General features: G+C 39.6%; 1 protein-coding gene across 2 annotated transcripts; it reads right to left on the bottom strand.

The window, feature by feature from the left end:
• Positions 1 to 4,736: 4,736 nt before the first annotated feature.
• txndc16 (thioredoxin domain containing 16) lies at positions 4,737 to 24,987 on the bottom strand. Of its 2 annotated transcripts, none has more exons than XM_047821488.1 (19): positions 24,616 to 24,987; positions 23,402 to 23,484; positions 23,204 to 23,277; positions 23,004 to 23,078; positions 22,792 to 22,913; positions 22,561 to 22,651; positions 21,772 to 21,928; positions 21,489 to 21,655; positions 20,030 to 20,090; positions 19,474 to 19,609; positions 19,199 to 19,345; positions 19,014 to 19,073; positions 18,758 to 18,926; positions 15,200 to 15,333; positions 14,838 to 14,922; positions 12,778 to 12,934; positions 10,628 to 10,797; positions 10,143 to 10,333; positions 4,737 to 5,770 (listed from the first exon to the last, which is right to left on the bottom strand). In XM_047821488.1, exons 1-19 carry the CDS (start codon positions 24,785 to 24,787, stop codon positions 5,562 to 5,564), a joined length of 2,460 nt encoding a protein of 819 aa, XP_047677444.1. In that variant the 5' UTR covers positions 24,788 to 24,987; the 3' UTR covers positions 4,737 to 5,561. The 2 variants fall into 2 exon arrangements, with proteins under 2 accessions (XP_047677444.1, XP_027015944.2); XM_027160143.2 differs by having other exon boundaries at positions 12,796 to 12,934; positions 24,616 to 24,985.
• Positions 24,988 to 25,166: the final 179 nt, after the last annotated feature.

Here is a 25,166-nt window from a genome sequence, read left to right as displayed (position 1 = left end):
TCTTCATAAAAATGGACTTAGTAGCTAAACAACAGTGAGATGAAACCCCATCAGTGTACAGATGCCAGAACTGGAGTTTTTTTAAGCAATAAATGATAATTTTCTATTATGATAATGTGTTATTTTTTATGATTATGAGTTTTTTTCTGCACACCTAGGCCGTGATTTAGTGAGGGTTTATGTTAAGACATCTAAGCTGACTTATTAGCAGACAGAGATGCTTTTTGAAATTTTGAGCCCCTTTAGTACAACCTGTAACAACATTATATCGTGCCAATGTTTTCATAACCTTACTCTTTATCTTAAAGTTCCATAATTCTGGCTCTTACTTTCAACATGCTATAAGATCTAGCATGCACCAAGCTGTAAATAGTTATAGAAAAAAAATCACAGCATATCAATGTATTTAACATTCTTTTTTCAAAGTGTATTAGTTACCAGTCTTTATCTTAACGTTTGTTGCAGGAACATCAGATTTAGGGGCAAGGACTATCAAGATTTAGGGGCAAGTTTAACACAATCTTGGATTTCCCTGTTCTTAGAAGGTGTTGCTTGACTTGCAAAGTATTATTGTTGAATGCACAAAATCACAAAGATTTTCTCATGAAAAGGCTCTTGCACTGGCTTGGGGGTCAGTGTCGTACCACAAAGGCATAGGTAGGAGGTGTGTGAAGCCGCAGTTATTAGTAGAACACATCAGCCAGCTGTCCTTGAGTTCCACTGCTACTCAGTTATTTGTTCGCCAATCTGTTTGGTCAATATTCTGGCCATGAGATACCTCAAGCAAAAGAGCAGTAAGAGGTCGCACTCAATACCTCGCACACTAGTAAATGGATTGTTGAATAAATATATTGTGCCAGGGGGACACGGTGGCTTAGTGGTTAGCACGTTTGCCTCACACCTCCAGGGTTGGGGGTTCGATTCCCGCCTCCGCCTTGTGTGTGTGGAGTTTGCATGTTCTCCCAGTGCCTCGGGGGTTTCCTCCTGGTACTCCGGTTTCCTAACCCGGTCCAAAGACATGCATGGTAGGTTGGCATCTCTGGAAAATTGTCCATAGTGTGTGTGTGTGTGAGTGAATGAGAGTGTGTGTGTGCCCTGCGAAGAGTTGGCACTCCATCCACAGTGTACAGTATACTGCATTGATGTCCGATGACGCCTGAGATAGGCACAGGCTCCCCGTGACCCGAGGTAGTTCGGATAAGTGGTAGAAAATGAATGAATGAATGAATGAATGAATATATTGTGCCAATTAGAAGGAGTTATTTGGTATGTTTTATTGAATTTAGCCCAATGGAGTGGCAACCCAACAGCCAAAAGAGACTCCTGAACGCAAGAAATCTAGTTTTGTTTGCATCTCTAAAGGTATGTGCTCTATCATTAGATCCAGTGCACTCCTAAGTACACTGTACAGAACTAGCCTTTGTACGGGGACTGATAAGAACACTTGTATATGTTGAAAGCATGTGGTCATTGGTCATTCTCGCATGGGGCTCATAAACCTGTCCGCAGCCTTTCTGAAGGAAGCAAGCCACTTTTGTCTGTTACACTCCTCTCAAGAGTCCAGAGTGGAATCTATCTATTATATTGGAGTCCCATAAGACATCCCTTAGAAGATCCTATAAAAGTCTGCACTTTGGCTAGCAATTACATCACTAAAAAGCATGAGACAACTACATGCCTTGGCAATAATTTTGCCTTGCACGTGCATTGGTGGCAAGGTGACTCTGCAGTGATGCTGTGTTTGAACTCATCACTCATTAACACATTTGTTAATCAACCCCATAATCCTCACAGAACGTTCTTAAGGAAAACCTGCGGAGCATTTCTTAATATAAATCTCATGGCAGTATTTGGACCGGATGGTGTATATTTAGCCATCAGTTCAATTGATGAATCCTGAGTGTGGCCCCTCCAGGAAGTCTTCACAGACAATCTCTGGGTCTAGACCGCATGGTTAAACTATTTGTTTCTATAGATCCTAAATGGATGAAACCAATCTGGACTTTGTTTATACAGAAGTTTTGGCAGACAGCATAGATGCCAGGCACACAGGCCTATAATTAGCCTTATTGTTCACACATAACTATTAACGCGTCACCGCAACTATCAACAGAAATTAGCACACATTCACACACAATAGTGTAAAGTTAATTGGGCTGCATTTTGCACATAACACCAATTATTCTTTACAAATCGACGGCAACACCCCATTCCCTGCAAATCAGTCCTCCTATTTTTTATCGTGAAACTATGATACTGACGTAACAGTAACATCATTCTGTTCCTCCTCGAATTCTCAGCAGGCTGCAGCTTGCAGTGCTTTTTTTCTCTCTTTATCTTAGGCATCTTTTAGTGGTCTAGCCAATTCCATTTTTAGGCAGTTGCAGATGAGAAAAACTAGATACAGAGACTCGTGGTGGGCTAAATAAGCTCACTCTTGTCTATGAGACATTTCATTTGTGCCTACATGACATTTTACTTTTCATGAGTATCATTTGGAGGGGGATCATTTTTGACCTCTACAAACTTGTAAATTCTAAAATACAGCCAAAGCAGATTAGAATGTAACTGAAAGGCAAACATAGATGATAAGTAGTTTCTTTTTTACCTTCTTAGTCAGTAAACTACAAAACCCTGTAGCTTACTGTAAAAGGAAATCAAATTCAATCTTGTTTTTTCTTTTTCTAACCAGCGTTGAATAGCAGGATAAAATAAGCCCCAGCATGACAGTTTCTTAAACTCATGCTCAAGTTTCCTAATTGTCCTCAATTACAGATTTTGATTTTGATTTTTTTCTTATCCTGCATGCAAATATACCTCGTTTACATTTTTTCAAATAAATTTAGTATTTAGTTAGTTGTACTTTCCATATAACATTAAACAAACTAGTACCTAGTAAACTACTACTACCTAAAAGCTGAATCGAGTCTTTCTTTGTCCTACAAGCTTCAAATCCTAACCGCTGCCTCGTGCCCATCCATTCATCCATCCATTCATCCATCCATCCATTCATCCAACCATCCTAGAGGTCTTCTCGGGTCTAAAGAAATGTACCCGACCCGAAGTGACCCGAATCACTTTTTACCCGAATAATTTAGTTTTTTTTTTTTACAGAAAGACCTGACCCGAGACAAACCCTAAAAAAATTAGACACGAGTCTGACCCGACCCGTTGGCAATTATTTTTTAACCCGACTAGACCCGAATGTTGCATAACTCTACACTAAAATAACCGCTACAGAGTGGATTCAAAATTGATTGACAGGTCTGTTTCAACGAAAATTAGCTTACCGCCAGCCACACGTCGCCAGCCACACGTCGCCGGCCACACGTCGCCGGCCACACGTCGCCAGCCACACGTCGCAAGCCACACGTCGCCAGCCACACGTCGCAAGCGGACTTGGTAAACGGAGAAGAGGTTGGAAAAGGACTTGAGTCGATGCACACACACGAGATACAGTAGTTCGGGTCTTCTCGGGTCTGTTCGGTAAAAACACATTAATTTTAAATTACCCGAGACCCGATGCCGCTATTATTATACATGACCCGTGTCTGAGGCACACGTGAAACTTTTAGACCCGAACCCGCTCGGGTCTCGGGTCGGACCTCAGGTTTTCGGATCCAAGTTGACCCGTGAAGACCTCTAATCCATCCATCCATCTTCAATACTGTTTATCCTACACAGGATCACAGGGAGCCTTGAGCCTTTGGACACCCTGAATGTGGTGCCAACTCATCACAGGGCAAAACTGAAGAATAGGGAGAACATGCAATGTCCACTCAGAGCGGAGTCTGGCATCAAACCCCCAACCCCAGAAGTGTGAGGAAGGATTACACTTCAACTCATATACAACTTAGGGAATAAAACTTTTTTCGTCAGCTGTTTGACTACTGCTGTTTGTTTTACTAAAACAAATTTTTCATTTTACTTTTCCTTTCAGGGCCATAACTGATAATAACTGATGGCAAAAGGTACAAACACACTGTTTCCCACCACTCCTTAGTTTGTTTGTGGAGTGACAGCGTAGCATGACAGGGGCCAGGACAGAAGTGCTGACTCATTGTAAAAAGACAAATACAAATGTTTTGTAATATGATCTTTTAGAACATTACTTACAGCTTGCCGTTTGTTTAGTTTAATTTGCTTTTTATTGCTGTTGACTAATAAACGTTCCCGTATTTAGCTCGGGCTGAATGATATTGGGATAACATGAAGTAATTCAATCCTGTACAGCTGCTCCTCTGTGGTTTTATTACCATCTGGTTTGCGATGTTGCTGTTTCTCACTCTCTTCTCTACCCCACTCTCCAGCCCCAGAAGAGAGAACTGATGTTTTTTGATAAACTCAAGGGTGATCTGTGCATTTCAGTTGTATGCTTCAATGTCTCAGTGATTTTATAAGCACTCTCTGCCACAACACGCTCCCCTCGCATTTAGTTGCGAGTGTTGTGAGAAAATATACAAAATATAAAGTACTTTTAAAAAATATTTTTCGACAATATACATGTTGAGACAAATCAACTTCAAATTACATGAGCCCAAAGAAAAGTTTACACACCCCTGTTAAAATGGCAGGTTTTTATGATGAGCTTTAAGAATACACAGAAATATAAAATATATATATATAAACTGTATATAAAATCTTTTTATTTATTTATTTATTCACTTATAATGGTTTTACTTGTATTTGTATTTCCACAAAAATAAAAATAAAAATACAAATAAAGAATCTGGACATGTACATAAATATGAAATAAATATGTATGAAAATGAAACAAATTTAACAGTAAATACAGTTTTGTTTCCTTATGTCAGGCATCTAACCAAAAACACCACTGATTTGAGGCTGAAGAAACTGAAAACGTATTTCTGGGTTTTAGGACTAAAAGAGCACAAAGTAATCCAAAAGAAAGCCAAATTTCCTTTTTAATATGGTCTCATACTTGGAATTTTATTGGAAAAAAGCATGACGTGTATAAAAGCCTTTCCTTTTTTCCTACTCTTTTGATTGCTGTTTTTTTCCCCGTCTCCTATTTTAAAGACACTCAACTTTTACAGGATAGGAAATGAAACACAGGTTTGTTATGTTGCGTTCGATAGCAGAAGCAGAACAGCACGAAGAGAGGACGATTGAAAATCGGCCTTGATTCAATCAGTAAAACTGCAGCTTCTCATCAAATGACAAACATGTCGAATTACAGGAATACACTGTTACTGTATCTCAGCTTTTCTGTACAAATCAGCCAAGAAGGGACTGCATGATAAAAAAGTGTAATATGACATTGTAGAAAATGCTAAAATTATTTTAAAAAATAAATATATAAATAATACACAATCGTAATAAATTGAATATAATAAAGCTACAGCCTAACTGCCATATATGGTTCATCTGAAAATGGCGGTATGCAATGCATCTGACCTGAGAAAGAACAGCAGTAAATAATGTAAATAGACTTTAGGTTTAAATGCCGTTTTTCCTGTCTTTCATTTAGACTGATATAAATACCGCCGGGACTCCTTTTAGTCATCTGTGAAGAGGTACCATGAGAAAAGTCTATAAGTCTATAGTTCAGTATGATGAGGACCTGTTTGAGGTTTGAAATCTGTTTCTCTTCCTGCATGTTGTGTCTCCTGATCTCCTTCCCCCTTTTTCCCAACAGGCTTTGCTTTAGGGCGCTGCTGAGCCGCGTATCCCGGCGCCTCTTCATCCATAATGGCCAGAAAGTCATAAAACGGTACGGGGGGATGCCAAGATTTATCTGGAATCACACCTAAAAAAAAACAAAAATAAAAAAACGAGAAATAAGAGAATTGTCAGAAACTCTTCAAAAAGAATTCTGACCAAGAAAAAAAAGAAAAAAGAAAAGAAGAAGAAGAAAAAAAAAGAAAACATAGCAATGTGGCATAAGCAATACAAAAGAGCCTGATAAAATACTGATTCATGGTGCAGCATTGAAATGCAAAGACAATGCGTTAATATGACTCTTGAAATGATTCTCTTAATGAAATTATTCTCTATAATCCTAATTCCATGAATTAGCCATTCATTTAGGACAAAAGAAAAAGGAGTTTATATGAGCAGCTGATGTACTGCAGTGGATGAGCTGCATTACTGAAAAATTGAGATTATTCTGCAGACAGAGATAAATGTAAAATCAGCTGTACCTGAACATACTTCAACAATGAGAACAAACAGCAACTGCTGATTTATTATCGCTATTTATTCGTTTAAAATATGTGTAAAACAGAGGCTAGGTTATCGTCAACTTTGGGCCATGACTCTTATCTGAGTTAACGAAAAGCTCTGTTGCATTTTTCATCCATGTTCCTAGATAACATCATGTAATATAGTGCAAGAGATAATATCGTACGTCTAGACAAAGCTGTTTATAATGAGATAAACATACATTTTGAGAAACGCTAAGCTGGTAGCTTAGATTTGAAGCACCAGAGCAAAACTAAATAAGGCAACTGTGCACACCAAATGTCCAGATCCGGACTGTCTGCCTACATTAGGATGAAAAAAAAAAGAGAGGAAATGGTTTCTATTTGATTTGAGGTCAATTCTGCTCCTTTAACACACACCAAGTGAAAAGCTAACATTGTCTTTTCTACCTCATTGTTCGGAAAGCACGTTTAGAGCATAGTTCCAGTCATGCTGGTAAAGAAATTACTTTAAAACTGGCCTCATCTTAATTCCTGTCAAGCTCAGAAAGCCAAACGTCTCATTGCTGGGAACTAACTGTGAGCCGGCAGGAGGAAGAATATGCCAGCAAGGCCAAAAGTGCTTTACTGGAAAATGTTCAGAGAGATGTGAATCAAATATCTGAATCCAAATGGCCTACGAAACATGTAAATACGCAACGAGAGCATGAAAGACGATAAATCTGAACGGGACCTAAACTGTCATTAGATTTAAGGAGATGGGAAATGAAAACAAGTTTCCATGAGTTTCAGAGCTGCAAGTGGATCAACAAGAGTGAGAGGAACGTGTGACAGATGGCACAGGGTTTGTATGAAAGGAACATCCAGTGCTCACGTTAAACAAAAGGAGAGAAGGTCAGTCATGATTACATGGCTTTAAATGTCATGGATCTCTACTTTAATCTGGACTCATTCTCGCTCTTGTTCCATGTGTAGGTGTCTTATCTTGCAAGAGTCAGAGTCATAAGAGTCATTGCCAGCTACTTCAATAGCTATGTGCTTAGATAAGATTCTGATAAAAGTGCCTTGCGAAAAATAACAATTTTACATTTTTTTCTGTTATAACCTGCAAGTCAGATGAACTCGAGCAAGATTAATAGATAGAACAAAACAGAAGCCTTTATTTTGGCGCATATACAATAATAGCAAAGTGAAATTATTTCATCGCATATCCCAACTTTTGCAAGTTAGGGTCAGAGCGCAGGGTTGGCCATGATACTGCATTTCTTTGCCTTGTACTTGTACATGTGTAATGACAATAAAGTTGAATCTAATCTAATCTAATCTAATCTAATCTAATACAGCACCCCTGGATCGGGTGGGTTAAGAGCCTTGCACAGGGGCCCAGCAGTAGCATCTTGGAAGTGCTGGTTCTTGAACTACAATCCTTCGATCAGCAACCCAGAGCCTTAACCACTTGAACCGCCACTGGCCCATTATATAAGATTATATATATAAGATTCTATATTACAAATAAAAAACAGATCTAGACTGTGACTGTTTCCACATAATTATCATTCAATTAAGTCGTAACATGACGGCAATAAAAAAAAAGCACCATGAAGGCTACAGAATTATCAAAACAAGTCCAGCACAAAGAACTTAGCTCAATCACAACTCAGGCACCAATGTAAAGTATCCACCAAAACTCACTGACCAAGAACTGAGGGTATTATATAATCGTAACCTGTAAAGAGCACAAGACGGGGTTTATGGAAGTGTGGTGAAAAGAATCAATGAAAAAAGTATAAAATAACTTTATGGATAAAGGACTAACATGTGGATAAAGGTTTTTTTTAATGTGATAAGATCAAAAATTTAATTTTGGCCTACTTTTTTTCAGAAACCCAGCATTGTCTCAACCATCACACCATTCCCACCATGAAGCATGGTGGTGGTAGCGTCACGTTGTGTGTATGCGTTTTTTTAATCAGCATGTACTGGTTAAAAGGTCAGCGCTGAGGGCAATATAGCAAAATATCAGACAGAAAGGCCTTCCCCCAGTCTACAAGGGACATGAGTCTGGGCAGAAGGTTCACCTTCTAACAGCACAATGAACCAAAATGTTCAAAAAGCTACCGTTGAGTGGTTCAAAATCAAGAAAGTAAATGTTTGTCTTTGCTCAACATCATTCCCAAAGTGAAGCATGATGGTGGTAGCATAACATAGTGTAGATGCTTTTTATGCCCATCCAAAAGAGCAATAATCCTTGAAAAATGAAGAACCTAAATGAGGTAGTCATTTATCGACACCGACCCTAAAGTGAAGAATGGAGGAGGTAGCGTTATACATTGTGAATAACTTTTAATCAGCAGAGACTAAAAAAAGAAATGGTCAGGGTTGAGGGCAACATGGCAAAATATTGAAATGAAGGGCTGCTTCAGTCTGCAAGAGACTTGACGCTGGGCTGATGGTTCCCTTTCAAAACGCGGAATAAAGTTAAAGCTACAGTGGAAAGTTTCCAAACCAATAATATGTTAGTCGAAGCCCAGATCTCATGCTGATTGAGAATTTTTACCAAGCCATGATCAGCACTGTTCAGCAACCGTCTCCATTCAAATATGACAGAGAAATTTGGCAAGAATAATGTGCAACAATATGAAGATCCAGATGTGCAAAGCTAACAGAGACATACCTAAGAAGCATACCATAAACGCAGCCAGTGATGTTTACTGACCCAAGGAAGAAATTATGTCTAACAAATGTCTGCCTTTTTTGTTTACAATTTGTCTCACAGTAAAAAAATGTTTTGTTAATCAAAAGGCAAAATCCCAGTCATGTCAAGTTTAATTCCAGAATGTAACAATACAAAATGTGGAAAAACTGATTGGAGAAAGTCTGCTAGTATAACACTGGGTTTGGCTTTACACTGTCTCACTGACATGCAGTCCATCACTGAACTTTATAATCTCTTACCAAAAGAGAACCAAGTAACGTCAAGGTGTATAATCGCTAGGTGCCAGGATGCACGCTCACACTTAAGACTCATGACTGGGTGGTGATCATGTGTTTTTAAACTGGCACTCAAGGAAATGTCAGCAGCCATTACCCCAGAACGTCTGGGACAAAGTACAGCACACAGTGTAGACAGATGTTTGTATTTCAGCAGCAGGTAAGAGTAGAGTCTGTAGACAGACTGGCTCAAGTACGGTGGTAAAACCCCCATTTAAAATGACGGATGAATGAAAGTATGCCCCTTAATTACTGCGGGTTGGCACGCCAAACCCGAAAGGATGCGGCCACAGGAGCTGGAGGGTTTCAGGAAAATGGCTGGAAATGATCAGACACAATTAAGGGATGTAGCTACTCCAACCTCATAGGAAGCAGATGGCATGGTACAGGAGGGCATCTTGGCTTTTAACAGCTATTTGTTGGGGGGCTGACAGGAGAAGAGTACTGTTTGGATCTGCAGAATGTTGGCATAGCTGAGAAATAAGTTTTTTTGTCAGAAAGACAATGGCGATTGTGTTAGCGAATGCGCAAGGGATCGGAATGAATAGAGTGAATAAGAGATGTGTGAATGCCTGTTATTCACATGGGTAGCGCATAAAGACCGAATCCTGTACCCAGAAATGTTTTCATTGCATCACTTATCAAGAACTATACCCCTGAATTTGCAATTTTAAATTAAAACAACAAATTATTTGACGGGAATACCGGGAGAATAAAGAATAAATATGCACTTTAAAAATACTCTCACACTCTCCATGAACTCCAACAATAACAACCTTATAGCTGAGAGGTTAGACTGCTAACTCAAGGGTAGAATTTCAGCATATATTTTGATTTGTATAACCATATTCAAAGTGATTTATTAAACAGCAACCAAAACCCAAAAATACATATAACAATTCAATTCTATTTTTCTATGTCTTTTATATTTTTAAATCACGAACATTAGCAAAGTTAGCAAAGCCTGGAGGCACTCATGCAGCTCACCTGCAGCCTCCTCCTGCTGGTTTTCTATCCGCCGCAGCCACTGAATGATATTTTCAGCCAGCAGAGGACGCTCTGTGGGGAAGTGATACACTTCTCCACCTGAGCTCAGCTGTGACAGCACCAAAGCAGGGAGCGGAGGAACGTAGCTAAGATACGTCTCTAAGATGGCCCTTCCAGCCGGTGTGCGACCCCTGTGACAAAACACAAACAAGTAAATAAGGATTTGGTTTAAGGACTCGGAAAAAAAAAATGGTGGTTGTTTTTTTTTAATTATTATTAACTTCACACAGAAATCAACATACATACATATATATATATATATATGTATGTATATATATATATATATATATATATATATATATATATATATATACACACACATATATATGTATATATGTGTGTGTATATATATATATATATATATATATATATATATATATATATATATATATATATATATATGTATGTATATTAATAACCCTTACAGGTGGATCCAGCAAGGCAGTGATGACTCCAGCTGCCCGGATGTCTCAGCTTTTCTCATCTCCTCAAGAGACTGCAAAGTCTCTGGACTTTCTTCTCCCCCAACAAACATTATCAGCAGAGGCTTCCTGAGCTCCACGTACCATGGCAGGTTCTCCACCGTCAGTTCAGGCTGGTCACAGTGAGAGTGCAGAGCAACGACAAAGAGAAAGGAAATACAGATGCATGCGGGTGCTGCGGTCACTTTGCGGGCAAAAAAAGATAATAAACAGGATATGTTAAATCGATTGATCTGTGCTAAAAAGTCTACACACCCATGTTAAAATTAAATAGGTTTTTTCCACTGTTATTGTAATACGTTATCCAATAAAATTTAAAAGAAAAGAAAAGAAAAACAAGTTTACACACCCCTTTAATACTGAAACATAGATCTGTGTTAAGTGTTAAGAAGGGTGTTAAGAATGGAAAAAAAAACCCCACAGATAATCAACAGGAACTTATCAGACCTTTAATCAGTAGTGAAGTGATTCTGATTAAACCCCCATATATAGATAAGATTTGTCTATAGAAACGTCTAGAATGACGTCGATAAAATCCTAAAGATGTAATTTATATAAAAACAAAATATCATCACACAGAGAACACTATAAACACAGTAAAGCATGGTGGTGGCAGCATCACGCTACAGGGGAGACTGGAGCTAAGACTGGAGCTCCAGTCAAGATAGAGAGATAAATCCAATCTATTTTGGCACAAAACCTCCAGGCCTCTGTTAGGGGTTTTTTACACCTGGTCACTTCATGCATTTTCTGTGATCAGATAGCTATCCGATGGTAAAAAGACCAAGTCTAAATGCCCTCCGAAACGGTTTCGAGACGGATATAAATCCGATCGCTCAAACCACTTCAGGAGGAGGTCTGGGACGCATTTCAGATGAAACTGGACAGGTGTAAATGAATGTGGTTGTTCAAGCCACGTACATCAGCGCTATACTCCTCCCAAACCGAAGTGCGTAACGCATGTGACTCGCGAATCGTGCATCGCGCCAGAAACAAATATGTTTTCCCACCGGCGTTGGCTCCGATCTTTCACCCAGGTGTTTCGTTGGGTCTTAAAATGCACTGCTGCTGCCAATGAAAATGCAGCAAACAGTAAATGCTGTTTTTGGTAGCAACCGCATACACCAAAGCGTGTTCCATTTCAATTACCCCGGAAATGAGGTAAAATATATTTGCATATTGGGCGGGAGTAGAAAGATCAGATCGATATCCGATCCGCCGAGACGCATTTATGTGGCCTATTGTAAATGGTACAGTTTTAACAAATCAGATAGATATCGGATCAGAGAACACACATGAAGTGACCAGGTGTAAAAAGGCCCTTAGACAGATGAAAATGAAGAGAAAATCCACCTCACAGCACAACGATGAGCCAAAGACTCATCCACGGAGTCAACAAAGGAATGGTTTCAGAAGATGATCAATAGGCCCAAAAAGAGCCTAGATCTAAATCCTATTACAAACCTACGGGTTGATAGAGTTGGAACATTTTTGCAAGGAACAGGGGAATAAAATCAAGATGTGCGAAAGTGGTAAGCCTCTTACCCAGAAAGACTGAGTGCTGTGTTACACGCCAAATGTGTTTTAATAAAGTTATGATAAAAGTTGTGAATTCTTGTGCAACCAGAATGTGTTTATCTTTTTCGCTTCCCACAAACGTTTTGCCAAATCACATTAAAGATAGAAAAAATAAAGAGAAAGTGACGTTTATTTAACAAAGCTGTGTAGACTTTTTAAATCCACTTTAAAAAAGTTTATGGTATGAAAAACAGATTAGATAAAAAAAAACCAAATCACAGCGATAATCTAGAACTTTGCTTCCGTTTACGTCACGACTAGCATGTTGGCTTTTTTTTCCGCTTTTGTAATGAATCAGCAGAGATTTTGTCTTCTTCAAAGCAGACTTTGTTTTCATTAAGTGCTACAATAAAATAAGGATTTTTCCAAGAAACTTTCAAAGAGATTCAAACCCTCTGGCTTTGCCAATAAATGCTATAATGTTGCGCAGATTAAATAGCAGCAAATGATTATATATATGAGCAGAGGAAAAGGTTCAAAAGGCCAAAAAGATTCAGAACAATGATGTGACTCACGAATAAATTGGTTCTTACAAAAGTATCACGTGTCGCTCTCCTGATGTGCGAGATCGTTTCCTGTAATGTGGAGAAAAGAAGGGAATGAACTTTTCTCTGAACTCCAGGGCCATAAGACACCAGAATAGCAGGCAACATCACAGAATGCTCATGAGACCTGAAACAAAAATACATAAATAAATAAATAAACTTTCAGCGCTTTCACGTCTCACATGCAGTCCTGCACATCCACATTCGCAGCTCTGTCTAGCATTCCAACCGATAAGTAAAAGAACTCACTGTTGCATAGCACACAGCAAAGCATTTGCATTCTAAAATGTAACACAGTCGCCTATCGCTTCACTCTCACATCTGGCAACCAACGCTTTCACATCTAACATTTAAGGCTCTCATCTTATTTTCAGCGCTCTCACAAATTTCATTCATTACTCTCAGATCTTATATTCAGCACTCTCACAATTCACACTGAGCACTCTCACAATTCACACTCAGCACTCTCACATCTCACATTCAGCACTCTCGCATGTCACATTCCTCACTTTCGCATCTCACATTCAGCAATCTCGCATGTCACATTCCTCACTTTCCTCACTCTCAAATTCAGCACTTTCGCATCTCACATTCAGCACTTTCGCATCTCACATTCAGCACTCTCGCATGTCACATTCCTCACTTTCGCATCTCACATTCAGCAATCTCGCATGTCACATTCCTCACTTTCCTCACTCTCAAATTCAGCACTTTCGCATCTCACATTCAGCACTTTCGCATCTCACATTCAGCACTCTCGCATGTCACATTCCTCACTTTCGCATCTCACATTCAGCAATCTCGCATGTCACATTCCTCACTTTCCTCATTCTCAAATTCAGCACTTTCGCATCTGACATTCAGCACTCTCGCATCATTCAGCACTTTTGCATCTCACATTCAGCACTCTCGCATCTCACATTCAGCACTCTCGCATCATTCAGCACTCTCGCATCATTCAGCACTCTCGCATCATTCAGCACTCTCGCATCATTCAGCACTCTCGCATCTCACATTCCTCACTCTCGCATCTCACATTCAGCACTCTCGCATCTCACATTCCTCACTTTTACATCATTCAGCACTTTCGCATCTCACATTCAGCACTCTCGCATCTCACATTCCTCACTTTCGCATCTCAAATTCGGCACTCTCGCATCATTCAGGACTTTTGCATCTCACATTCAGCACTCTCGCATCTCACATTCCTCACTTTCGCATCTCAAATCAGCACTTTCGCATCTCACATTCAGCACTCTCTCACCATTCAGCACTTTCGCATCTCACATTCAGCACTCTCGCATCTCACATTCAGCACTCTCGCATCATTCAGCACTTTCGCATCTCACATTCAGCACTTTCGCATCTCACATTCCTCACTCTCGCATCTCACATTCAGCACTCTCGTATCATTCAGCACTTTCGCATCTCACATTCAGCACTTTCGCATCTCACATTCAGCACTTTCGCATCTCACATTCAGCACTCTCGCATCTCACATTCAGCACTCTCGCATCATTCAGCACTTTCGCATCTCACATTCAGCACTTTCGCATCTCACATTCCTCACTCTCGCATCTCACATTCAGCACTCTCGTATCATTCAGCACTTTCGCATCTCACATTCAGCACTCTTGCATCATTCAACACTTTTGCATCTCACATTCCTCACTCTACCATCTCACATTCAGCACTCTTGCATCTCACATTAAGCACTTTTGCATCTCACATTCCTCACTCTACCATCTCACATTCAGCACTCTTGCATCATTCAGCACTTTCGCATCTCATATTCAGCACTTTCGCATCTCACATTCAGCACTCTAGCATCTCACATTAAGCACTTTCGCATCTCACATTCAGCACTCTCGCATCTCACATTCAGCACTCTCGCATCTCACATTCAGCACTCTCGCATCTCACATTCAGCACTCTCGCATCTCACATTCAGCACTCTCGCATCTCACATTCAGCACTCTCGCATCTCACATTCAGCACTCTCACAGGCTGTGTAAATATGCGGTCAATACCATTTTTTAGCCTCGTTGTGCTGAAACAGTCCCAGAATCATTTCGCCCCTCAGGTATTTCGCTGCTTCTTCAAAAATGGCCACATCTGTAACAGTCGAGAGGATGTGAAAAACTGAGAAGTAAACAAGGTAAGATCTGCTGCACCACACTAAGTTCCACAACAACTTTGTATACACAAGCTGTTTAGCTTTGTTTCCCAAATCGATAAACATAGCAGTTGCAGTAAAACACACATTCTGTGATAACAATCTAAAGTGGTTTTGAGATGCAGCCTCAGGAATAATATGATTACTAGAATCAGGTATGCTAAATGAAGCATCTTGCTAAACAAATATCAGGATGTTTAGTTGTTCGCATCATACCCGGATCTTCGGGCGTGAAAAGACCGAGCACTCGGATGGGCGTGAGAGAAGAGTGTCTGTTATACAGCTCTCCTTCCAGAAATGACAGGACTTCATCCGAGGAGGACAAAAAGAGAGGGACGGACAGATGACTCCTGCGGACGCACACGCAAGAAAATGAGAGATTAAGTGAATTGACGCAAAGCTAAACATAGTAATGTACACATGTAAATGATGCACAATTCAACAGATAACAGCACAAACAAAAACATCCCTCTAGCCCGGTTAAGTTATACAAAAAGCCCACACACTCTCCAGTAAACACAAGTAACGGATAATGGATACGAAACACATCAAAATCCATAACCGTATGAACCCATTTTATTCTGCGTGATAAGATTTTATGATCCTGCCATACATCATGTTAAGAGGCTTCAGCGCACGAGTCTAGACTCGGTATTGACCCTGCTTTCGAGAGGACGCTGGCTTTTAAAAGGTCCAAGCAGATAATTACAGAGAACACACAGATCACTTCGATGAATCATCATGGGGTCGGAGCAGATGACAGGGCTGAGGATGTATCACCGTGTCTGAATCATAAAATCCGTGTGAATCAAACCGAAGAGTCCAAAACCTTTCTTAAGTGATGACTTGCACTTTTAATTGAGTATTTAAAATTCCTGTATTTTATTCACTGAATTGCTCACTAAAAGCTTTAAACATTCTGTAAAATGTCTCCATGGGACCATTAACTATTTATCACATCTTGTACCTTCACTACAACGTATAGTCGGGTGTTTCATTTAAACCGCCTTACAAGATTGCCGGTCGCTAAACACAGCATGTTTTATGAACTCCAGATTATCCTGCAGAAGTTTAATGCGTTCTGGTAAAACAGCCATTTTCTCTGAGCCTTGAAAACAACCGCAAATTTGTGTCTCTAGTTTCTATCGAATTGAATAAGTTTCTCTGGCTGGCAATAAAATAATTAAGAAAAGCAGATTGATGGAGCTGCTTGAGTCATCATTTGTAAACAGAGACACATTACCATGAATTTATTGCAAGAAATAATAATAATAATAATAATAATAATAATAATAATAATAATAATACATTTTCTCCACTTTTCAGCTGTCAGAAGCTGGAAAATCAGACTGTCTGTGGATTTATATTTATTTTCTCAATCGTTCAGTATGTGTGTAATAAATTTAACCATTAATTATTAAAAACTGACCAATTATTTTATGTTTATTCATTAAGACGACACGTTTAAAGAAAATGAATTTGACAGCTATGATGGTTAATAGTCCAGCTGTGTCTCTCGTGAAGTTCTGGGAAATCATTAAACCCGATATCAAGCTTTTTGATCATAATTAAATACCAGGCATCATAATATTTACCTTTTCAACAGACTTCCTAGATGAAGACTTTTCGTTTTTTCCCCTGCCAGACTCGCTCTAAAACTATTCCACATCTCTCTTTATCTGCATTTTTTTTACCCAAGTTCAATATTTTCATACCTGATTTTTATGATCTAATATTTGGAATTGAGCTGAAGCAGATTTTTTCTCTGGCGTAGATATACTCTCTATATACTTTCTCTGGGTAGGTTGACGAGGCAAATGTAACATACCGGCGCAATCAGACAATCAGGAATGTTCTTCTCCTCAAATTTCAATTTCAAGCTTCGAATAAAGATATTTGAAATGTTATTCTGAAGCTATGTAAAGCAATCAGCAGAGCGGTTAGTCTAAATTTACTATAAGTAGCGTGTTGGTATTTGTGAAATGATTCCCAACGTCGTTACGTCTTATGTTCATATCTTTGTTGTTGTGGAAGGAAAATGGAGACAATGGAGCCAGAGGACACTGAAGAAGTAGACGTCGTGCTGAAGTGTGTGTGCGTGTCTGCTGAAATGATGAGTGACTCAGTGTGTGTGTGTGTGTGTGTGTGTGTGTGTGTGTGTGTGTGTGTGTGTGTGTGTAAGTGAGGTGCTCTGCTAAAGACTGCCAATCCCATTCATCTTCACCTCACACCAAATTTCCGCTAGTCCGAATTGACTACAGCAAGAATGAGATTAAGCGCTTAATAAAAATGAACGAATGAATGGATAAATTTATTAAGTAATTAATTTCATCACTTAATTAAGCGTAAATCCCAACCGCCAGAGTGCTATTTTAGGATTATCAGCATGGCTCAGATTTTACCGTAGGTACAATTGTGATGTTGCTTTTATACAGACATTAACATCCGGTTGCAATGAATTTAAAAACCATTCATATGATTTATATTCTGAATTTGTACATTTTTGTATTATCCATCATGATTGGGTTGTGTACGTCCTTAAAAAGAGACACATGGCCTAATGTTTGTGTCTGCCTTATTGTGAATAATAATTTAGGCCCTCCATGTACCACCAAAACAGCTCTGATCAAGGCTCCACAAGACCTCTGAAGGTGTTCTGTGGTATCTGGCAAAAAAGATTTTAGCAGCAGATCCTTTAAGTCCCGAAAGGTGGGGTTTCATACAGGATCAGACCTGTTAGACCGACACATTCCACAGACGCTGAACAGGACTGAGATCTGGAAAAAATTGGCATGCAAATGGACCTTGAAGGCTTTTTTTTCCATGTTCCTCAAACCATTCCTGAATTATTGTTGCAGTGTAGCAGAGACCATAATCATGCTGTATAAGGGTCACTGTCATCAGGATATATCATGGCACCATGCCTGTCAGCCCCATAACTAGACAGTGATATACGGCCAAAGTGTTTGGGACAAGCACATAATGCTGTAATGCCTTCGATGGGTCAAGCAATAGATAGGAAGAAGGTTTGTCTGCTTTGGCTCCAGAAACACCTTTACAGCTTGATACTGTATGCAGAGTAGCTGATAAAAGACATGAAGTGTTAGGAGTGAAGAACGGAGCAAAGAACTAGAGAAGTCAGAGTACAGTTTTCTCACATACATACAGAGAAAGACCCTTATAGGCTTACAAATAAAAACTCGACAAAGCCGAACAATTGCCTAAAACCATTTTCTGGGAAGGTCAATGAAATACAGGAGCTATCTCAGAGAGCGTACCAGATATATTAACAAGCACTCGGTTTCATGCAGATGCACATTAATGCTACGACTGGATAAAAGGGCACGCATGCCAGCCGTGTTGACAGACGCTTGATTGATGACACAGAGATGAATGCCTTTGGTAGAGACTCGGGTGGCTTCATTAGTGGTACGGGTTGTGCATAAATCCACACAGCATGCAGGTGAATATAAAAGAGCTTGGACGATGATTCACAAGTCAAACTATTCTATGATAAGTGAAGATTAGATCCCTAACATACATACACCCTTGCCTTTGAGCCTTAATGATATAAAGTGCTATTAGTGCATTAAAATGCTGGATATCTTCTGAACAGGTCACACTGAACATATTGAGTCATGTAGAGCCTGTGCTTGATGACTTGCTAATGACTTATGCTAGTAAAGTTTGTGTGTGTGTGTGTGTGTGTGTGTGTGTGTGTGTGTGTGTGTGTGTGTGTGTGTGTGAAAGAAAGAAAACTAGCGCAAGACTCACAGCAAAATGAATTTATACAGGCTTTCCATTCCCATCATGCCTCTGTAAAACTGAGCGTCTTCACCCAGGCGAAACAGCAGGACGGAGGGGAAAGAGGAGACATTCTGCTCACGACACACACATGTCCACTCGCCACAGTCTACTGAGGCCAGTGTGACATCACTCACTCCTAAACACACACACATACACACATGCACATAAGCTTAAATTTCAAAATATGCATTCAAATGTTCATAATGATCTGTATCTTCTTTACCTTTGAGTGCATCAGCAACCTCGATATAAGACTGCAGAAAAGCCATGGACACGGCGTCCCCTAGACAGGACAGACAAAAAAACGTATCCAACAATTTATTAAAATATAACTCTCATAACTTATAAAAAACATAACTTTAATGCCACGGCACATTTTAAAACCACCATAAAAACAAAATCCCTTACATTTCATGTACAACAGCACCACCGTGAAGCCGTTCTGTGTTACTACAGCAGTGAACGTGTCTGCTGTGAGCTCTGAGACGGACTCCACGTCCAGCGTTACACCACGGTCTCTGTACACGGACTCTGCCACCTCATCATCCAAAACATCTGACAGGGAATAAACACATGTCTAGTTAAAGTACATAGAGCAGATAAGTCAATGTTCCTCCTACATCAAATGTCAATCCATCACACTTTTTTTCTGTGTCAAATTAGCTCAATTACAAATATGTCACCTAAAGAAGCCCAGTGATCCTCATCTTCATCTTCATCCCCCTCTTCTTCGTCTTCTTCCTTCTCCTCTTGGAATAGTTGTCCTTGAATAAGGTTAAAGACTTCTTCAACATTCTTCAAAGAAAAATACTTCACTCCCTGTTAAACATAAGGATAAATCAGGAGAACTGCACGAGGATACTTTAAATTTAACTCCGAGATCGACTTCAGTGGTACTTGAGATAAACCAAAAAACCAACACATTTGCTCCTGAGAGTCAGTTTATTCAGATATTTGATTTCAGCTCTGTGAGATTTGACCTACAATTAAATTCTGATTGATAGAAGCTGCAAATCACAAAATCTAAATAGAGCTTGCCTGCTTTTATGTAAATACATATATACGCACACTACCACCTTAATATTCTTCTCCAAAGACAGAGCAAACCCCATTTCAATCGGTACTGTAATGCAGTGCTAACAGTAGGCTGCGATTGGCTGATGTTGTTCTGATCAAACCCTCACAGAGTGAAACATCAGACAAACTGTGTGAAATATTCTGCTCAGATGAAGTACTGACCTCGTGTGGGAGTCGATATGCAGCGTTATATCGGAGTGGAGTTTTAACCCTGGGATTGTCCCTATAGTACACACACACACACACACACGCACACGCACACGCGCACCCGCACACCCGCACACACACACACACACACACACACATGCGCGCGCGCGCGCACGCACGCAGACACACACAGACAGACACACACAGACAGACACACACAGACAGACACAGACAGACACACACACAGACACACACACACACACACAGACACAGACACACACACAGACAGACACATACACAGACAGACACACACACAGACAGACACAGACACACAGGCAGACAGACAGACAGACACACACACAGACACAGACACACACACACACACACACAGACACACACACACACACACAGACAGACACAGACACAGACACAGACACACAGGCAGACACACACACAGACACACAGGCAGACACACACACAGACACACACAGACACACAGGCAGACAGACAGACAGACAGACACACACACACACACACACACACACAGACACACACACACAGACACACACACACACACAGACACAGACACAGACACACAGGCAGACACACACACAGACACACAGGCAGACACACAGGCAGACACACACACAGACACACAGACAAACAGGCAGACAGACAGACAGACACAGACACCACAGGCGCACACACACACACACACACACACACACAGACACACACACACAGACACACAGACACAGACACAGACACACAGGCAGACAGACAGACAGACAGACAGACAGACACACACACAGACACACACACACACACACACAGACACACACACAGACACACACACAGACACACAGACACAGACACAGACACACAGGCAGACAGACACACAGACACACAGACAAACAGGCAGACAGACAGACAGACACAGACACCACAGGCACACACACACACACACACACACACACACACAGACACACACACAGACACACACACACACACACACACAGACACACACACACAGACACACACACACAGACACACACACACAGACACACACACACACACACACAGACACACACACACAGACACACACATTTAATCGTTCAGATAGTTGAAGGCTACAATTTTTTTGGTAAGCATGGTACAAACTGCATGTGTACATCTTTAAACACTCACCACAACATTCACTGTTTAAATCAATAATAAAATTTGTCGTAATGGGGTTGATATTTTCTCCCCTCATGCTTTTTTTTTTTTACTCAAATAAAAAGTGGAAGGATTTCAACTAAAGTGAAAGTGAAAAATAAATAAATAAATAAGTCGCCACTTATAAATGTAGTTCAGTATTAAAAAGTAAAAAGTGAATGTTTTGAACTTATGAAATACATAATTTTACATACTTTTTACTGTGGGAACTACAGTTTTAAAGTGCAGGAGACATTTAAAGTTAAGCGCTGGACACCTGTGGATTAGGACGAGGCCGATCTCTCCTCGTAGCCTCCAGGCCAAAGTCTCAGCCATGCTTCGATCCATGTGCAGTGTCTCGGTCTGAGCGAAGAGGAACAGCACAGGCACGTTCAGGTGATTATAGATCACGTCCACGTCTTCAGGATCCATGTCTGCCTCCACCTGTCCTCAACAATGATTTGAAAGTAAGTAAGTAAGTAAGTAAGTAAGTAAGTAAGTAAGTAAGTAAGTAAATAAATAAATAAATAAAACTTAAGTGGTTGTGTTTGGTATCTCACCAGGTCCGGTGCCTCCATCAGCTGAAGGAAGGCATGTATGTTGATGGTGCTCAGTGGCTGTCTCATGAGTGTGTGTGGACACGGTTCAGAAGACTGTGACACCGCGTTGCAATGGAGGAACCAGAGACGCGCCTGGACAGAGGACACATCAGCAATCCTGCAATAATAAGCAGTTTTACACTTATTCGCTATTGTCATAATCATCTTGATTTATTTTTTTACGTTTAAGGATTCAGTTAAGAGGACAGTGGTGGCTCAAATAAATAAGGCTCTGGTTGTTGATTGGAAGGTTGGAGGGTCAAGCCCCAGTGCTGCCAAACTGCCACTAATGGACCTCATGCAAAGAAGATGCAAAGAAAATAATTTCACAGCACTTTAATGTTTGAGTAACAAAAGAGGCTATTTTTCTTCTTCATTAATCAGAGAAACAAGAAAGAGGAGGAGAGGCTCCTCAGCTGAGCTGGTAGAACTTTTTCACGGGACTACCAAACACTCCACAAAGCCACAAATGGAAGAATAGTATGAGGTCAGACAAATCGAATGAAATTTTCAGGCTGAATGGAAACAAACACTGCGTATAGAAGCACTGCTTAGAAAGCATGGTGGTGGTAGAGTTTTCATCAGCTTGATGGCTTGCAGGTCTTCAGGATGCTGTTCTGCATATAATCTGCTTGTTTTTGTACATTTGTCTGGCTAAAACCTTTTTGTTTATAATTTTAGCAACATGTTTGATGGCTGATTTAACAGAGAAAAGTTTACTGTAAATCTGTAAAATCTGCTCACACTTACCCCATGTGTTTGAGCAGAGGTGCTCCGGTAGTCTGTACAAACTGGTACTTTCCTCCATACACGAACGCCGCCTCCATTAATGCCCGGTGCTCTGCTCAGAAATGTTTAAAATTTACTATATATTGTGCAATGTCAATTCATGGTTATAGTTGCTAGATAAGTAATCTACAAGTTATCTATAGACACGTCAAAGAAATATGAATTATGAAATTTTTTTTTAAAGAATTGTACCGGGAAGCCCGAGTGCTGGTATGTGACCCATCACGATGTCCTTCTTTCCCTTTGCCACCCTCTCAACACCAACCAACTCGGCCGGAGTGTGAACGTAGCGAACCTCATTGAAGAGCACCGTGCTTTGTGCAAAGAGCAAACATCATGGACTGAATTATCACAGAATAAAAAATAAATAAATACATACTTTTTTGGCAAGTTTCCCAACTCACAATAGCATATGGGACACGATGGCGTTGACGTCAAAAATGGTGTCAATCTCAAAACCTCTCAAGACGTCAGCACCTCTGAGAAAAACAAGGAGTGGAAACAGAGAAACTTATTAGGATTGATTTTTCGTTTTATGTTATTTTTCAGTGTTAAATGTTAAACAGTGCTAAACTGGTTGCTATACGCTTCCCTTGACACAAACCTGAATAAATATGCTTTTCTCATAATTTCTTCCTCTGTGCAGTAATCAGCGACATTTTCTTTGGAGCAATTCACCTACAGACACGCAAATTGGTCAAACATGAATATTCCCAGAACACACCACTTGCATGTGACACATAAGAAATATATCATGCTTGGAACTATAAGAAGATAAAGAATGACATGTGATCCAACTGACCATCGCCACCAATATGCCGTAGTCCTCTAACGCAATGGCAGACGCCTCTAGCTGCTCTAGAAATGTCTCAATTGCTGGATCAGCTGCAAATAAGCAGAATAACCTAATCACAATCAATCACAATCAGGATTATTGGCCAAGTGTGTTGACACACAAGGAATTTGGTTCCAGCTGTTTGTGACTCTCAAAAGTACAGACATAAATAACATTATACTACAAAAGATAAGATAATACAGACTATATGCGACAGTGCAGACGATGTGATACAATATAGACAGTATGAGTATTAAATATGAGAATAGAATATATGACTGGTCAGTTATGTACATAAAGTGTGAGAAGTGCACAGTAGTGCAAATAAAAATATTGTGTAATATTTTGCTTTTGTGCAATATACAGCAGCAGTGGTGTGTGTAACATATACGGATGATGTGATGACTAACAGTTCTGATAATGCAGTACTTGTAGATATGAAGCTCAATACATTCAGTCATAAAGGTGTCTGTAAGGAATTAAGTAATAAAAACCAGAACGATGGAAAAGAAAAGAAAAAAAAACCTGCATCAACCTGCAGATCATCTAATCTTAATTTCATTCTTACATCTATTCATTTCATACCGACATTTATCATAGCTTTACTATTTAATGTATTAACATAATTAATTTAAATGTAAGTTTATTTTGTGAATTTTTTTTACATGATGCTTCCACCACCATGCTTCACAATGAGGATGGTGTTCTCAGTGTGGAGCTTTTTTTTTTAATTCATTTTATTTGTCAAAAATAAGTTTAAAATGTCTTAATTTTCTCTTTTTGTAAAAACAAACAAAAACAAACAAAAACAAGAATAATAATTATAGTATAATATATTATTAGTATTATTATTATTAATATGAAATAATAATAACAATAATTGTATTTCTTTACACATTATATGTTCTTTAGACATTAGATATTTTTTTATTTACTTTAATTTACAATGATATTTTATTAATGTCTTAATTTTCTCTTTTTGTAAAAACAAACAAAAACAAAAAAGTATTATATAATATATTATTATTATTAATAATAATATGATAGAATAATAACAATAATAGTATATTTTTAGACATTACATGTTCTTTAGACATTACATATATTTTTTATTTACTTTAATTTACAGTAATATTTTATTAATAGCATTAGCCGTTAGCAAACAGTACATGACACCTCACCATGCTTGCCAAAGTAAACAAGAGATGTATTTCCGGTCTGCACGTGCTCTTTAAAGCCCTCAGCAGTGAGCTGCAGCAGCTTTGCAGATTTTGCGCTCGCGCACTGCTGTGATACGAAACACAGTAAAATCGCACCAACGCACAAAGTGTACAAGATCCTAGTGTGGTGCATTTCTATAGTACTGTTTCACAGATTGTTCACAACGTGGTGAGTTGTTCACACCAGCCTTTTACAGCAGAAACATATTGTTAAGCAGTATAAAATTCTAGGGTTAGGGTTAGGGTAATTTACGATCTAAATTACTTCCTGAACCCGAGGCCGAATACCAAACCCTTCCTTACCCACTACACAAGTGCACTATCTAGGCCAAAACAATAGTGTCTCTCACATCCCATGTAGTCGGCTCTTTATCCATATACAACAGTTTGACGTGCCACCAAACTCTCACAGCCAATCAGAAACAGAGGCGGGACTTAGGACTAACCAATGATTTATCAGTGGGAGGAGCTTCAACGTATCCTACATTTTGGTTCTGAGCACGTAGAACGGA

The sequence above is a fragment of the Tachysurus fulvidraco genome, chromosome 12, assembly GCF_022655615.1.
Source record: "Tachysurus fulvidraco isolate hzauxx_2018 chromosome 12, HZAU_PFXX_2.0, whole genome shotgun sequence".
In the NCBI taxonomy this organism is placed as follows: Eukaryota; Metazoa; Chordata; class Actinopteri; order Siluriformes; family Bagridae; genus Tachysurus; species Tachysurus fulvidraco.
Note: the sequence above shows the minus strand (reverse complement) of the source record. Positions and strands in the feature narration are given on the sequence as shown.

Coding starts and splice junctions, on each gene's coding strand:
- txndc16 (XM_047821488.1), bottom strand. CDS start 24,787: ATGCACCACACTAGGATCTTGTACACTTTGTGCGTTGGTGCGATTTTA. Junction 19,346..19,473: donor GGATCACTGGGCTTCTTTAG/GTGACATATTTG, acceptor ATTCCCTGTCAG/ATGTTTTGGATGATGAGGTG. Junction 10,334..10,627: donor CTGCCTTGCTGGATCCACCT/GTAAGGGTTATT, acceptor GTTTTGTCACAG/GGGTCGCACACCGGCTGGAA.